The sequence below is a fragment of the Ahaetulla prasina genome, chromosome 3, assembly GCF_028640845.1.
Source record: "Ahaetulla prasina isolate Xishuangbanna chromosome 3, ASM2864084v1, whole genome shotgun sequence".
In the NCBI taxonomy this organism is placed as follows: domain Eukaryota; kingdom Metazoa; phylum Chordata; class Lepidosauria; order Squamata; family Colubridae; genus Ahaetulla; species Ahaetulla prasina.
Window position 1 is genome coordinate 76,497,305 of NC_080541.1, and position 17,006 is coordinate 76,514,310.

General features: G+C 38.8%; 2 protein-coding genes across 4 annotated transcripts in view; one reads left to right on the forward strand and one right to left on the reverse strand.

The window, feature by feature from the left end:
* The first annotated feature begins 2,914 nt into the window (after positions 1-2,914).
* Positions 2,915-11,456, forward strand: NOL7 (nucleolar protein 7). The gene is made up of 8 exons (XM_058178780.1): positions 2,915-3,123; positions 3,923-3,983; positions 4,951-5,006; positions 5,795-5,820; positions 8,015-8,090; positions 9,476-9,597; positions 9,688-9,765; positions 10,945-11,456. Exons 1-8 carry the CDS (start codon positions 2,948-2,950, stop codon positions 11,010-11,012), a joined length of 663 nt encoding a protein of 220 aa, XP_058034763.1. The 5' UTR covers positions 2,915-2,947; the 3' UTR covers positions 11,013-11,456.
* A 4-nt stretch (positions 11,457-11,460) lies between these two features.
* Positions 11,461-17,006, reverse strand: part of RANBP9 (RAN binding protein 9) — a 54,517-nt gene continuing 48,971 nt past the window's right edge. The window contains exons 13-14 of one of the 3 annotated variants that reach the window (XM_058178774.1): positions 15,415-15,526; positions 11,461-13,014 (exon numbers count right to left, since the gene is read on the reverse strand). In XM_058178774.1, coding sequence (XP_058034757.1) covers positions 12,974-13,014; positions 15,415-15,526 — 153 coding nt within the window. In that variant the 3' untranslated portion in view covers positions 11,461-12,973. Of the gene's footprint in view, positions 13,015-13,057; positions 14,694-15,414; positions 15,527-17,006 lie in introns of those variants that run through there. The other 2 variants (XM_058178775.1, XM_058178773.1) reach the window with 2 other exon arrangements.

Below are 17,006 nucleotides of genomic sequence, written 5' to 3' on the forward strand. Positions count from 1 at the left end.
AGAGAGCACCACAGAGTTGGAACATGTAATATCAAATATGTAGTCTTGCTGGTTCAAAGGCATTTCTGTTTATGTCCTGTCACTCATTGGTTACTTGAGATTGCCTTGGTCCACTTGGATAGACTTATTGAAAACCTGCTGCCAAATTACAGTTCTAGCTCTTAATAGTTTGATGGCTAGCAGCAGTTGGTATGAGAAGGAACACTGGCATACCTAATTCTGGATCCTGGTTTTCTGGAAAGAGGAACAAATTGTCAAGAGTCATGGTTAGAAAATCATTGGAAAAATGAACAAGCCAGACATGCCACCAGCAGGATGACCTCAGTTTTAAGTAGATTGGTGCATTTGAAACCTAGCAAGCTACCTAAAATAGGGCTCTTAGGTATCTAGATTGGATAGTATTTTAAGGGCATATATATAGCAATAACTCATATAATGAAATCCAAGTAACATCTGGGAAATGGATCTGACTTTAAAAGGTCTTATGACAGTGAGTATGAACTTACTTTCTCCATTATAAAAGAAACCTATTGCCTTGACAATATTAGTGACCCTCAGTGGCAGGGGTGTCTCCTGGCTCTAACAGTGAGTGACGTACGTGATGTCAAGTTGTCCACACCCACCAGTCACATAACCACCAAGCTACGCCCACCGAACCAGTTGCAACTATTTTTAGATTTCTCCACTGGATCAATTGCCTCCATAACTTAGTGAGAAGTGCTCAGGCCAGAGATTGGATGCAGGCCAGAGATTGGAAGTCAGGATGCAGTGCTCAACCCTAGTGATAACTCATAATTCAAATCTTTATTGTCAGCGCACAACATATGTGCAATGAGATTGATTGAGCTCCCTCAATGCATCCTCCCAACACAATACAACTCAGTGAAGACAGAAAATCCCTAACCCATTAAATCATATTGACAAAACACCGTCCTATTGCACCAGTGTACATGTTACACTTTGCACTGGCCCTGCAGTCCATCATACTGCGTAATTATGATGTTACTTCTCATTCAGGAGTCTTGACAGCCCACGGATAAAAACTCGTCTTCAGCCTGTTTGTATGGCTGGCTATACTTCTATATCTCCTTCTGGATGGTAGGAGGGTAAAGAAGGGATGATCAGGGTGAGAGTCATCCCTGAGAATTTTCCTCACTCTTCTAAGGCAGCGAGCCCTAGCAATCTCATCTAGTGGTATCAAGGGACAGCCCACGATGATTGTGCTCACCACCCTCTGCAATGTTTTTCTATCTGCGGCTGTCAAGACTGGCATGCCATACTGTGATTCAATAAGTGAGGACGCTTTCTATTGTGGACCAGTAAAAGGAGGTCAATTGTTGTTCCACCCTGTTTTTACGCAAGACCCTAAGGAAATGGAGTCTCTGTTGGACCTTCCTGACCATCTGGATCGTGTTGTTTTTCCAGGTGAGGTCTTCACTGAGATGGGAATTTGAAGGAGGAAACTCTCTACACAGTCCGCTTCAATGTAAAGTGGGGCAGGTTCCTCTCTCTTCCTCCGAAGTCCAACACCATCTCCTTGGTCTTGCTGATGTTCAGGTGCTGATTGTTTTTTTAAGCACCATGTGGAAAGTTTTTGAACCTCCCCCCTGTATGCTGTTTTGTCTCCACCTATAATAAGACCCAGTATGGTGTAATCTGCGAACTTAATGATCACAGTAGATGGGTCTGATGGTACACAATCGTGTGTACAGTGAATACAAGTAGGGACTGAGTACACAGCCCTGTGGGAATTGCCCTCTTACTCCAATCTACTAATGGAAAAGCAGTCAGCAATTCTCCATTGTGTTTGGGAAAGGCTGTTACATTTGGACGGCCAAAACTCTAGTGGTCATCTGACTTTTTGGTCCAAGTACAATAGCCCGGGTTTTGGACTGCACTTTCTACCAACTCCCACTCCCACTCCCTTAGCTTGCTGTTCAAGATAAAGATGTCCGATAAAAAAAAAAATTCAGCCAGTGCAGATACACTGAGAGGGCATGAACCGGACTCCTCTATTCATTTTGGAAAGAACAGGAAACATAAATCACTGCAATTGGTGTAAGAAACAATTGTCAGAACCTACATTTTGGGTTCTTCTTTCCTGTGATCATCCCAAAGGTGCTTTTTCAGGAGGGAACTGGACTTTCTTGTTTTTTCTCTTTGAAGACATTTTGCTTCTCATCTAAGAAGCTTCTTCAGCTCTGACAGGATACTTTTTTCTTCAAAGAGAAAAACCAACAAAATCCAGTTGCCTCCTGAAAAAGCACCTTTGGAACAACCATGACCTGGATGACTGAGAGACTCTAGAATCTTTTAGCTATATAATTTGGGATGAACACCCTTTGAATGGTGTGGAAGTAAGAATGGATTTCGAAAGGAAAAATTGCAGACTACAGGAACCAGGAGCACTACTCAGGTGACCCAGCGGACACAGAGAAACCTCCAAGTGGTCTCAACAACCCTTTAAAAGGATGCAAATGACCAGCTGTCTGCAAGGAATATAAATCCTTCCATTCCCCACCATCCAGTCACAGCTGAAGAAGCTTCTTGGCTGAGAAGCGAAACATCTTCAAAGAGAAAAAACAAGAAAGCCCAGCTGCCTCCTGAAAAAGCACCTTTGGGACAACTCTGACCTGGGTGACTGACAATCTCTACACTTTCCCGTGGTCCTTATAAAAACCCTTTAATGCCCAGTTACAGGTATTTTACACTGTAAATTTTTTCTGTTGTCTCCACAAACTGCCAAAGATGGTTTTTTTTTTTTAAAGTATCTAATAATGAAGGCGAAAGTCGCCTTCCGAGTTATTTCTAAACTCTTATTTGCCAACTGCCTTCCTCGGCACACGAAGTACCATAGGCGGAAATATCCCCCTCCAGGTCTTTTTAGGTTCCGGCGGATTTCTTCCGGCGATAGAGTTCGAGGTTAACCGGAAGTTAGGTTAGCAAGATGGAGGCGCGCAGTGGTGACGCTGAGGTAATGGAGCAAAGAGAAGCGGCGGTTATGGCAGCCGCTGCCTTTTCCGACGAGGAAGAAAGCGACGAGGCCCCAGAGGAGGTTACTTTCGAGAGGGCGCGGGAAGCCGCTGCGGAGGAGCGCCGGTTGGCGGGGGAGCGGGCCCGCAGGTAACACAAGCCCTCCGCCACCCGACGCGGGAACCGGGGCAGCGGGAGAGGAGGGCCTCGGAGCGGCCTAACCGCCCCGCCCTACCAATTGCGCGCCCTCCTGGGAGCGCCGCTCCGGTACAGCAAGACAGAGAAGCCAAAAGCCAACGACGACAGCGGGAGGTTGCGTTTAAAGTCATTACAGCGGCAGTTTTCAGGAATGGCCCTTTGTCCGATATTGTCAACGTTGTTTTTTCTGGCCAAGCTTTCAGTAGGAATTTCCCTTCCGTAACTCCATTCGCCCCAGTATTTATGTAAGCAGTTTGGAAAGCTGCCTCTCGTATAATTTGTAATGGGGTGGGGTGGGGTCGACTTATTCTCCAAAGCATCGAGGGCAGGATAGGAAATAACGGTTGGAAACTTTTCAGAGATCCAACCTAAAACTAAGAAGTTTCCTAACAAAACCATGAATTGGAGGAACGGCTGGCCTCCAGAAGTTGTAGGTGCTCCATCACTGATTGTTTCTAAGAGGAGATTGGACAACCACTTCTCTGAAATGATATAGGCTCTCCTGCTTGAGCGGGCGGTTGGACTAGAAGACCTCCAAGGGCCCTTCCAACTCTGTTACTGTTCTGCGTGTTGATTATACGCATTGCAATAATACCGATTTTAACCAAAGTGACACTTCCCATGTTTTTAAAAACAGGAAAACCTTTAATTACATCACCTTGTACGTAGGCAGCATTTTGTGAACGCATTCAGCTTTGTGGACCAAATGCATATTTTTGTAATCCATTAATGTCTTATTTTGCTTTCTTAGAGAAAAGGCCACATTAAAAGAAAAGAGACGACATAGAGAAGAACTATTTAAGGAACAAAAGGTAATTTTGTATCTCATGTTTGTAATGTTTTATAATGCTTTGTTAAACATAAAAAGGTTCACAGATGTTTACACCATATCTCGTGTAGGGTGTAATTATAATGGAAGTTTATTCCATTATAATTTTTATCATGTTTCACTGTAAATTTAACTACATATACTGCCTCCTGATTTTGTGAGAATTTGTAATAGCATGTCGAAATTATTGAACAAGGATTTGTCTTAATGAAAAGCTGCCAAAGTGTTGCTATTCTATTGTAAATGTTCCAGCTACCATTTTAAAGTGTCCTTAATGTGAGCTGGATTTGATTGAGGATGATATGAGTTTTGTTTGGCATATCCAAAGAGAATCAGATTAGACAGATTTAAGTAATGAAAATGATAAGGGAATATGTGCTGAATATAGTAAATAATACAGAAATAAAACTATTCTTAGGGATTTATTTCCCACCATGAAAACCATTCCTAGTCTCAGAATATGTGGCAGTTTGCAAAAGTAAACTCGTTAGTGCTCTTATTGCCAACTAAAAATTCTGGGACAGTAATAAGCATTATGCAGAGATTTTCTGCTAGCATCACAAGTGATCAGGGATTTTGGGAGTTGTAGGTGGAAAACATCTGGAGCATGTTGCGTCAAATCACATCACGTGACGTATCATGACGTTTTTTGCCTTTGCGGATCCGGGATGAGCATGGTCTGCGCATGACACATCTGGCCCATGCATCGCCAGTTTGACACCCCTGATCTGGAGGATACTACATTTCTTACCCATTTCAACATGTGCTTGATTTAGGTATTACATCATTATACATTATACAGTTATAATGTTATATTTTCATACTTAGATTTGTTGCCTTGAATTAACTAGATATATAGTTTATAACTAATCAAAGTCCCAAAAAAATTATTAGAGGACTAAGTTAATGATTAGAAATAGTATTAATTTGGAAAAATTTAATCTTCTCAGAAAAGAAAGCTGCTTCCTGAAAATATCTTGGAGGAGTTAGCATCCACACAGAATAGGTAAGCAGATATGTTCTGGGCTATATGTCACTATTCCAAGTTTTGAGCTACAGTTTAACTTTGTCTGTAATCCTGAGAAACAGTAAATTCCATCATTTCTCTCAGGCTTGATTTTCCCTAAATGACATACTGTATGTTTATCAAATTGTATTACAGGTAGTCCTTGACTTACAATAATTGATTTAGTTCAAAGTTACAGCAGCACTGAGAAAAGTGAATTATGACCATTTTTCATATTTATAACTTGCAGCAAGTGTTAAAAATTCAGATGCTTGGCAACTGGTTCATATTTATGGTGGTTACAGTGTCCTGGGGTCATGTGATTTTGCAATCTGACAAGCAGAGTCAGAGGGGAAGCCACTTAACAGCTGTGTTACTAAATAACTGCAGTGATTCACTTAACAACCATGGCAAAAAGTTGTAAAATGGGGCAGAACTCGCCTAACTTTCTTGCTTAGCAACAGAAATTTGGGGCTCCATTAAGGACCACCTGTATGGGGCATTTGTGAAACGAAAAGTAACTTGTAATATAAGAAACAGATTGAAATCTTTTGCTGTTAATGAGTCAATTACTTGACTATTTTTGTACCTACCTCAAAGAAAGCTAAATTATTTCCTCCAGTTCAAAAACTTCTGTCAATTACTGAAAAGAAAGAATGTGAGGAATTTACATTAAATACATGTATTTTAAATAGCTTAGTATTGATAGTTTGGCTGCATGTGATTAACTTTTTATTTATATATTATGAAATCTCTTCCTAAATTCTTCTCAACTTTTTTTCCATTAGCACCAATTCGACATCTGAGGAACAAGGTATATATAAAAGCTTATGTTACCTCTACTGTGTTATTATATTGTGAATAGTATAAAAATGTGGTTTGAGATCCACATGTAATCTAATATGGTAAAGAATCAAATAGAGGTGAATAGGACCATTTGAAAAATATATATATATATATATTTGTTTTCTGAGGTTTTCGCGGGTGTTTGTATGTAGATCTTTGGTTATTCGGGTTTTCTCCTGCGTAAAATTGGAAGTGTCTTGGCACCACAGACAGAATCAGCAAGATCCTCCACAAACACAACATCAAGACAACATTCTGCACAAACCAAAAAATATCCACCATCTTAAGAAACCCCAAAGACAAAATTGAGTTAGAAAATCAAGGAGTATATGAAATCCCATGCACCGCCTGCCCCACCACATACATTGGACAAACCAACAGAAGAATAAGTGCACGCATTGAAGAACACAAGAACTCAGTCAAAAAAGAAGTACCAACTTCTTCCCTGGTCCAACACCTTAAAGCCACAGGACACGATATTGACTTTAAAAAGACCAGAACTATCGCCAAAACTGAACACTTTAACAACAGAATAATCAGAGAAGCCATCGAGATAGAAAAACGCCCACACAGCATGAACAAAAGAGATGATACCTCCCGCCTACCAGCCATTTGGAAACCTGCCCTTATTGACAAACGTGTCCCTAACACGAGGAATGACACCAGACCCACACTCACGAGGTCCACACAGGATGTCACCACCACACATCCACCCAGAAAGCAGACCCAAACCCACACTGATCATGAAGCACGATTAAGGACCAGAAGCCAGACCGCAGCTGCAACATTAGCCATTTCAAACCCCTCCAATCCATACATGCAGCAGACTGACACCCACTGTGAAGATGTGGCACGACCGCGAACACGAAGCCGGACAACAGCTGTGCAGCTCACCAGCTCAAATCCCCCTGCAGCTCAGACTAATCTGAGCACAACCAAGCCCCCACCCAAAGAGGACACACCCCCATCCAATCAGAGCACCAAAAAACCCCCATCCAATCAGAGCACAGCCAAGCTCCCACCCAATCAGTTCAAACCCCCACTAGCAGTTAAAAAGGAAGAAACAGCTGCAATCACACATTGCTCCCAGAAGCACGAAGCTGAAGCCTGAAGATGACGAATGAGACTTCGTCGAAACGTCGCCAAGACACTTCCAATTTTACGCGGGAGAAAACCCCAATAACCAAAGACCTACGTATATATATATATATATATATATATATATATATAAAGTGATATTTAATATTACTTTATATTATTTATAATATAAATATATATATTTATAATACTTAATATGAAATAGATGAATATATAAAATTCTCTGTCTCTGGTGGTCATTCAGATATTTATAAGTGGTCTAGAAGAATGATGTGAAAGTCTTAGTCAATAAGACAGTACCCTAGATAGAAAAATATTACTATTCCTTAATATTGATCACTAAATACTTCTAGATATTTTTTTAAAAAGTTGGCATTTTTGTAATCCCACTCTTTTCAGATAAAAAACATTCCAATTTGATTGTTAACAAGTTTGCCGTGGGAGGAATAAAACATAATGTAAACCTTAAATCTTGGTTAGCAGAGTTGTCTCCATCCATGAGCAAGTACAAGTGGAGGCTTTATTTCTTGTAGAAGGACAAAGTTCTTAATAAAACTAAAATAATATTACTCTTTTGTTACTTCTGGGGGACTAGCAAAGTTGTGCATCAGTAGGTCATGCTAAAATTAGCTAACCAAGTATATTAACCATATCTGCCAGCAAAAATCGAATAGAATGGGCTATATTTTCTAAACAATATATTAATAAAAATGATACAGGGATTTTTCCTAAGCAGTTTATCAAATTTTCCTAATCGATTCCTATAAAAATTCAGGCTTGTAGAGGATTTGCATCAGAGCCTCTGAAGATTAATTCTTGCTTACCATGGTATTATTTATTTTTTCAAAATTCCCATTTAGACTGGATCCCGCCCTGAGCCCCTAGGGAGATAGGGCGGTATAAAAATGCGAAAAATAAATAAATAAATAAATCCCAAACTGTAACTATCTTTCTGGTAATAAGAGTCATCAGTTTATTTCACATATTTATAAGCAAGGGTTTCTAGAATTCCATTTAAAATTAGTTTAAGGCCTTTAATATTCAGCACATGTATTGATTAATAGATCAGAATGTTGAAGATGAAGTTGAAAATGAAGAAGATTCAGAAAAAGACAATGAAGAAGAAGTGTTGGCTACCAGGTATGGCTTAGTTTAGCCTTCCCAGTTCTGGGTACCCTTGGATGTATAGACCAACACTCTGAATTTCTTGGCCAGCATGAGGATAATTCTGGAGATAGAAATCCATAGTTAAGAGGGTCCCAGGTTTAGCAAGCCCTGACTTGGTTGTTTTATTTGGTATGATGAACTAAATTATTACAGTAATTTCAAGAAAAGATATGTTCTTTGTGAAAACTGATTTCCAATTTATTCTCAAATAAAAGCAACATTCTCATTTAGGCAGTTGTAAAACCACTTGTCTCCTGCAGGTTCAACTCACTGAGATATGCTGTAGTTTTATAAGGCTCCAAATTAACTTATTGTATTTTTCGGACTATAAGACACACTCCCCACCCCAAAAAAAGCGGGTGGAAATGTCTGTGCATCTTATAGACCAAATACAGGCTTGTTTTTGGCCTTCCAAACCCTCTGCACATCCTGTTTTTACCCTCTCCAGCCCCCAGAAGCACTCTGCAGGCCAAAAACGGGTCTGTTTTTGGCGAAAACAGAACACGTGGAGGGTTCAGGAGGCCAAAAATAGGCGTTTTTGGCCTGCAAAGTGCTTCTGGGGGCTGGGGAGGGTGAAAACAGGACGCACAGAAGCTAAAAACTCCCCCCCTCGTTTTCCTCCTCTAAATCTAGGTGTGTCTTATAATCCAAAAAATACAATACTGTAAGAAGAGAGGCCACAGTTAGTTAAAATGGAAGACAGTACAGTTACAGTAACTTTTAGAAATACTTTAACTTCAAAAGCCTGTAGTTGAAGCTGTAGCTGTAGAATTAATGTTGGTGAATGGTGAAGAAGCCTGTATTATGGATGATGGGGCTTTGCAGTGATGTGGAGTAATTCTTAAATATAAAAAGCAAGAGGTTTGCTATTGCACCTTCATTTTGTTTCGAGCAGGTTTTTGCAATAATTTAAACCTGAGGTACCAGTTGCAGATGAAGGGCAAACTCTGCAAGTAGCACCACTTTATGTAAGCTAAATATTTGAAACAGTAAAACTGTTGATAAGCTTGAGTTCACTCATAGTTCATGCTGCAACTAGCAGTTCTTCATATTTAACTGCTTAATCTGAACCTCAGTGGGCCACATCTACCTATCTCCTTATCCAACATTAATTTTATTGTAAACCTGCTCAAAGCCTTGGGAGTCGAACAGTCCTGCCTAAAGTCATGAAAGTGAGGGAGTGTTAAGCATGTAAATACATGAATAATGGAAATACATTTAGAATAAGAGTTACCTTGTTTGAATGTTATTGCTTTATTTAGTCAATGTGGCTAAAATATAGGGAATGTGGTTTTGCTTCTGTAAAATGAAGTTGAAAACCAAGGCAGTCAATATGCTAACTGTTTCGTTGTCATTAGATGCCCCCCAAATTACATGGCTGTACGGTTAGAAGACCAGGAGCTAACCAATCGACAGCAACAGGATGCCAAAGACTTTATACAAAAACATCTTTATGGAGCAAGCTGCAATCGAACTACTGGTAAAGGAGCTTTGTATAATGAACTTAGAAAATACCAGTACACTGATTGTGTGACAATTATAATTCAGTTAAATCTCTTTGTTATTCCAGCAAATCAATATTTTTCTGTTGAAAACAAGAAAAATGCATTTAAAAAAGCTGCGATCCAATTTGTGAATAAATCCTGGGGTAAGATGATATTCCTTTGTCTTATAGCAACAATTTAAAAGAACTTTTGTGGTGATTGTGCCTTTATTGACGTCAGTGTTTTAAGTTTACGTTTCACATTGTGTGCCCCTTTTTTTTAAACTGAGGAACATGTCCTATAATCTGGTCCAAAGCAACTGCTGTAGTTATTTTGAAGGACCTTCCATCAAAATGGTAATTTCCTACATGATCTCACATATGAAAAATATAAATAGGATCAAGTGTAGCAAAAGCACAAGTAGCTCAAGACATTTGTACCCTTGGGATATGATTGTGAAGCTTGAGTGTGAAATTGGGTGATAAAGCTGTCCATGTAATTTAAGATAAATCCTGTTTACTACTGAGCATATTCAAGATGTCTTACCATTCAAAGCACCTGTGGTCTTAAACAGTCACAAATGACAGCACATATAGTCAATTTTAGTTCATTTTAAAAAAATAAACAGGGTCAGACAGTCGGATGCAAAACCATCAGGAGATTCCAGGATTGTAGGCTACCATGTAAAGTGAAAGGGGGGGAAATGTAGAAGAGCAGATGTCAAATTGTTTCAGCATTTTTGCCAGGAAAACGAAATAGATACATTTATTTGAGAATTGTAATTTATATATAAGGCTATTTGAGTTTGTGTAGAAGACCTGAATGAAAAACCTTTTAGTTTGCAAATCCTTTAAAGGCTTCCCAGGAACAATCGACATTTTTGTATTCCTGTAAGATTGGTGAGTGAGTTCTGATATTAGTGGATGTCTGATTCGTCATGTAAATATGAGCTTTGATACCAGGTGAGGAATACAAGAGGCAAGGTACTTTGTCTCACTGGACCACCAAATCCACGACATTACAGAAAGGTACAGAAAACAATCTCAAATTCCAGAGATGGAAGACTTTTTTTCCTTTGTTTGATTACCATAAAATGAGCAGGCTCCATAATGGCAAACCCAACCAAATTGTTCACGAATACTGTATATGCCGTAGACTTATAGTTTTATATATGCCATAGACGTTTTAGTGGTTTTATATAGATTCTATTGAGAATGAATGGAAGATATTTTCTTAATGGGATTGCTCAAGCAGTGGCAAATCCAAGTTTTTATGGAACCTACAGCAACAGCTTTAGCGTTGACTTCTTTTTTCAACTAATTGTCTGTTTTCTTGTTCCCTAGGTAAAGTAAAAAAAGAAAAAGCTACTCGGTTTACAAAACATTGGGTATCTTCAAAAATAATTCCTTGAAATATTTTGCTGTTGCTTATGTACAATATCATTGCAAATATCTTGTATTTGAATTGTATAATGTCTTTGCTATTGTTTTATAGTGTTAACATTTTTATGATTTATTTTTTCTTTTAAATATTCACAGAGAATTAAAAAGTATAACCTTCTGGAAAATAATTAGGGTCTTGCAATGGTATGTTCCAACTAAAAGTAATGCTATCTGTGTCTTTTGAATTCAGTTGAATTAAGTTTTGATTGAATGAGAAATCAGTTTCTTAAATATTTGATACTCTTTTTGCTAAAATGCTTTTTAACGCTGACTCTCCCACATCTGTAAATTGACTTATCCACGACATGTTTTTTGGAAGTACATTCCAGCTGTAAAAAGAAGATATATCTTGAAATAGTTTGTATATAGGTTTGCAAATATGGGAAATATTAAATAAAACATAAAACATTGAACCTCGTTTGTCTAAAAATAATCCCCATGGAATTAGTAAATGTTCCAACAAGTAGCTTGTTCCCCTACCTGTTGCCTAGGTGCCTATGGGAACCACAAGCAAGATATGAATCAGCAGGAATAGCTAACTCATTAACTGCCTATCCCTGGCTCACTTACTAAGATAAGAGGCATAGCCAAATAGTCCAATGCAAGAAGCCAGCAGAGAATACTTACAGCAGATAACGGTATAGTTATAATCCACTGCTGAATTTCTTTAGGCGTCAACACCAGTAGGAAAACAGGTCCAAAGAAGAAATCAGGTTGTCTAGAAATTTCACGTTTGGCTCCTTTCCAGTAAAAAACGTTAAACTTGGAAGCTGATCATCTAAATGGATTTTATACTGATCAGAACTAAATGTAAAAATGGATCTATTCAGGAACAGGTATCGAGTATGTCTAAGAAGACCACTATTCCTAATATGTTAAGTAATTGTGCAAGCCTTTTTTTTTTCTCTGTCCTTTGTCTCTTGATGGGCTAATCCCATAATTCTTGCAGACCAGATCTATGTATCTCGATCAGAATCCTGGTTAGAATTAGATAATGGAAGGTGGCTCCCCTAAGATCTCAGCATTATTCCCTGATATCACTGGATTATATTAATTTGTCTTTTTACTCAAATTCTGTTGTTCTCCCTATTTGTCCAAGGGAATTGGGATAACAGCTGGCATTAAGAGACACACTTGATTATATGTCAAATCATTGCTGACTGTTAACAACCACATACATTTTATCTGTCTCTTAACTTGATGCGTCAGATCTCTTAGCAGTGGTGTGTTCACCGTACTGTGTCTGGATCCATCCTTTTTCTTCCACCTTCCCCATATTAAAGTCTTCTCCAGAGAGCTGTCTTATGCCCAAAGTAGGATCACTGGAGCCTGGTCAATTGGCACCTCAAGTGAGAAGTCTGAGTTGATTTGTTTGTTCGCTTGCTTGGCTGTCCACAGTATTCTCAAGAGTTTTTTCCAACAACCAAAGTTCAAAAGCATCAATAGTCTTCCTATCCTACTTTTCTAAGACCAAAGATACATACTTGGGAAGCTAATATATTTTAACTCTAGTGGTTATTACATTCAAGGGTCACCACATAATCCCTTCCAATTTGGAGACTTGGTAGGTTGACTTTGCAGAAACTGAAACATTGTAGCTTTACATTTGTTGCTATAACTAAGGGGTAGGCTGAGTAACAAAATGGGCTATTCAATACTGACAATGATGGCTGACTAAATCGTCACCTTGCAAATTCTGCCTATCGCAGCCTTGGGAATGTTCTGCTCTGCTACTTATGTTGCACTTTTCATTAGATTTTTTTTTTAATTTGCTTGGAGACATATGAGTCTTAACATTGTCCTTTTTGTTTTATAAATAGACCTGAGATAGTATGTTGTTAAATTACTGCTAGTAGTACACCTTCTTTACAAAACAGAGCATAATATAGGTAACACAATCTTGCTCAAGTGGGGCCTTAAGCCATAATTTTCAGCAGGAGTTAATGTTTCCCATGAGCCATGCCAACAAACCTGTCAGGTCAGAAAAGCAAATGGTTAAGAACATGGTACAGTGAGACCAAAAGGCTTTACCAAACAAAAACATACAGTTGTTTATAAAGTTGGACCATTTTTGGCCAATATATGTTCTTTACTCAATAGTTCAGGAATGTTTCCTTGCCATTAAGAGGCACAGGTAGATTATTGCAGGATTTATTCTGGTGAAAGCATAAAGCTTTCCTAGCTTAATATCTGGAGGAACTATTACCACTGCTATTTTCATTCCTTTCAGACAAAAAAAATGAAGCAAATGCATGCATTTGGATTCTTTCCTATTATAGGATAAGATCAGATTTTGTATAACATCCAATCTTGCTACCTTGTAATGTCAAATGTGAAACTAATGTTAGCTCTTATGTAGACCCCCTGCTGCATAAAGTATAGAATAAGTATAGGGCCAGACCTATGAGAATCATATTTTGGGTATCCATTGCCTGCATTTGTTGACACTTGTTTATATATTAGCTATATATACTTTATAAAAAGCAAACATTAACCACAATAATTCAGGGCCGTTAATTTAGTTGCATCAGCCTTAGATCATAACATGATTTTGGTCCAGGATATGTCACTTGACGTAGCAATAATATTTTAAAAGTGAAAAATTTATATGATCTGAAGAGAAACCAGAGTATTTAAATATTTAAATTTTATCTACTTGAATCCCAAATACAACACAAGCAGAAAAATAAGGTAGCAATCCTACCATATGTAAGTATTTAATGGCTGATTAATTATGGTATCACTACATTTTATTGCAATAGAGTACTCATTTAAGCACTTTTTAAAATGCAGGGTGTACAAAGATTAAATTAAGACTGAAATTGACTAAATATTTGGTTTTTATATAAATAGGCCATAACCACACTGTGTTGACATGTAATACTGTTATAATACAACAGTTAAACAGGTGAGTCTACAACGTAAGTTGTTTGCAGTTAAACAGGAAACAGCTGAAACGACCATGTTAAAACAAAAACCACTAGGAAACAGGTTGAGATTGTAAGTAGCAACAAACATATTCACTCAGCTCCTGAGTATTTCAAGTTTTACAGTACACATTAAAAATATTTCTTCCCATCAATACTATACAGCCAAACTGTCAGGTACATACGCAGTTTGCAAATTACATTGATTGATCTATGTAATGAGGGTGAAAGTTGGCAAATTATCCTGCTTGAAGTTTACATCACCCACATACTAACACATCCACAACATTATCTATTTTGCCCTGCCCTCCAGGAGGAAGGCAGAACTTTTTGGTTTGTTTGTAACAATTCAAAGGTTTTTCAATCTGATGTTACTGATGATATTTAACGCTGGTTAAAGATGGAAAATATCTCCTAACAGTAGTTTAGAAAATCATTTGCATCATGCTGTAAACTAGGAAGCAATGTAAAGCAACAGACCTGTCCTTAGTACATAATTAAAAAAAATCCAAACTCCCAATTGGCAGAGTTGGTCTACTTTCATGTTGAATATATGCCACATTATACACCATGGACACCTTCAGATGCATAGCTAGTGTAGATAATCTTCCACTGTGGCAAATGCACAGGATCCAATTCCTGATCGGGCCATCAGACCTAGACACTGTGAAGCCTGTCCCATTGCGAGAGCAAGAGGAGGTTGCTTTGGTAGATTGTGTGTCTCTGAAAAAATTCAACAATGCACTATTTTAACTTGTTTTACTTCTCAAAAAATTATTTCCACTAATATTTCTACCCAACTCAAAACAACTTATTTTCAAAATTACTGGAATGGAATGTGAATTCCATACTACGTAGTAGTTTAATTCACTATGCAGACCATGTCAAATCATAAAACGTTAATGCCTCCAATATTTACTGAATATTAATAAACTCTTGATAGAAAGTTCTGACGTCGGTGAAAGAGAAGGCCCATTTGTATCCTCTCAACTAGTAATGCAAAGATGCTTAGCCTGGGTGATACAGTACCTGAATGTCAAGACTGCTTATGGAATGACACTAATTATTTTAGCAATCCTTCATTTCTAAGCTGGAAGGCCATTATATTTCACATTTCCCTATGACCAGAGGAGTGAAAAAGAAGTAAGAGTGGGGGAGAGTAGGGAAGTACATGGGGTGGGAGTGAAATGGCTCTCCTACTACTCTGGCTGCTAACAAGCCTCTGGATAGATCTGCTTGTTTGTATGATACATCATGAGTTTGATAATAAATGGCAGACCCAATGGAATACTAACATTTAGTGGCTTACAGTACATGACATATTTTTTATAGTCATACCTCTAAAAAAGTAACAGAATTTCCTTCAATAATCAAGTAATCTGTTTCCTCTGTGTTTAATGTACTTTAACAAATTTGTATAAAGAAGGAAACTTAATAGGCTTACCTAGTATTGCGCTGTTGAGAACTGAACACACAGGCTCTCTCTGAATGGGATCCAGCTGATTTCCAACTGGACTATTCCATGGATCAGAATATGCAAGTAAACTGAATGCATCCTGTTGAAGAAACAGATCTTAGAAATTAGTGGCTGGATAGTCATTTGTTCTAGATGCTTCAACTTAAGACTACTGCATAAAACAGGAGAATAGACTTCATGACTTAAATGAGCTCTTCTATGACTCTGAATTGTGTCATTATGACATTTACCTTTTTCTTCTTACTGAAATAAACTAAAACTATTTTCAGTATTAAGTTTTTACCTTATTCAGATCGAATTTAAATCTCTCATTGGATGCATTTCTCAAAATATACATTTGTATTTGTAGCCCCGCCCTTTAATATCCTCAACAGGTGTAACTTCTGTGTAATAATAAAATAATAGTTTCTAGTGTTAAACCTCAATAAAGACTGAAAATGTGCTAGTTAAAGAGTAAAGGAGAACTGCCTAAAAAAGAAGGCAATTTTTTAAATTTAATTTCCTACAACCAGTTCTAATAGGACAAATTCTACTGTATTCCCCCTCAATACAATTCAATCTTCCAATCACTTATGCAAAAAGAAAAGTCGGCACAATTTCATGCTATCTATATTTTCAGTACCAAGAGAAGATAATTTATGTAGTTCAGGGTTGAACTGGGGAGTCTTTGGCGCTCTCTGAACTCAGCTTTTGATTGCAGACATTTCATTACTCAGGAAGGTAGAATCATCAGTTTGAATAAGTGTGGTGTTTGCTGCCTGTTTATAGCTTGCCTTGCAGTTTTAGTGGGGGTATGGTTTTGTTGTGTCTCGTCCGATCTCACCGCAGCCGGGGCCTTCTTATCAGCTTCCGAACACGGAGGAATGTCCTAGTATGCCTCCTGGCCCCAGCCCTGGCTCCATGCCCAGACAGGCTGAAGAGGAGGAAGTATCTCCAGCCCCCAGCTCTGGCTCCATGCCCAGGCAAACGGAGCAACTAGACCCCTCCCCCTCCTCCACAGCATGTGAGCCTGAGGGAAGTCAATTGCCAACAGCTGCAGACTGGAGTGACCCTCGAATCAGAAGACTTGATAGACGGAGGCAACAGAAGGAAGGGAGGGGCAGGCCTGGATAAGTGCTGAGTCATGGAGCCACACCCCATGGCCTATATAAAGGACCTGCTTTCTGGCATGCTCTGAGTCAGGCAAAGTCTAAACATATCTTGCTGAAGTCACTTTCTGGTCTCCTGCCTGCCCTGAGGACTTTGCTTAGGACTTTGGCAGAGCTGCAGAGGCACGCCTGATTCGGATTTCCCTGACCCGGCCGTCAGCGGAGGAGTGGGACACGACAGGTTTTCTCCTTGGAAGGAGTGGTGGGGGGGGCCTAGAGGTGGAGCTCTCGCCTCACAATCAGGAGGCTGTGAGTTCGATCCTAGGTAGAGGTAGATATTTCTCTCTATGGGCACAATGAGAATATATCTGCTGAACAAAACTCTGCATTGGCGACAGGAAGGGCATCCGGCCAGTAAACACTCTGCTAGCTCCATTCAATTGCCCAGACTCCACCCCGCAAGGGATTATG

What these genes read in the sequence shown, in the direction of transcription:
- NOL7 (XM_058178780.1), top strand. Translation starts at nt 2,948, where the DNA reads ATGGAGGCGCGCAGTGGTGACGCTGAGGTAATGGAGCAAAGAGAAGCG. An exon ending in GCGGGGGAGCGGGCCCGCAG is followed by an intron (nt 3,124 to 3,922) that starts GTAACACAAGCC and finishes TTGCTTTCTTAG; the next exon opens with AGAAAAGGCCACATTAAAAG. An exon ending in AACTATTTAAGGAACAAAAG is followed by an intron (nt 3,984 to 4,950) that starts GTAATTTTGTAT and finishes TAATCTTCTCAG; the next exon opens with AAAAGAAAGCTGCTTCCTGA.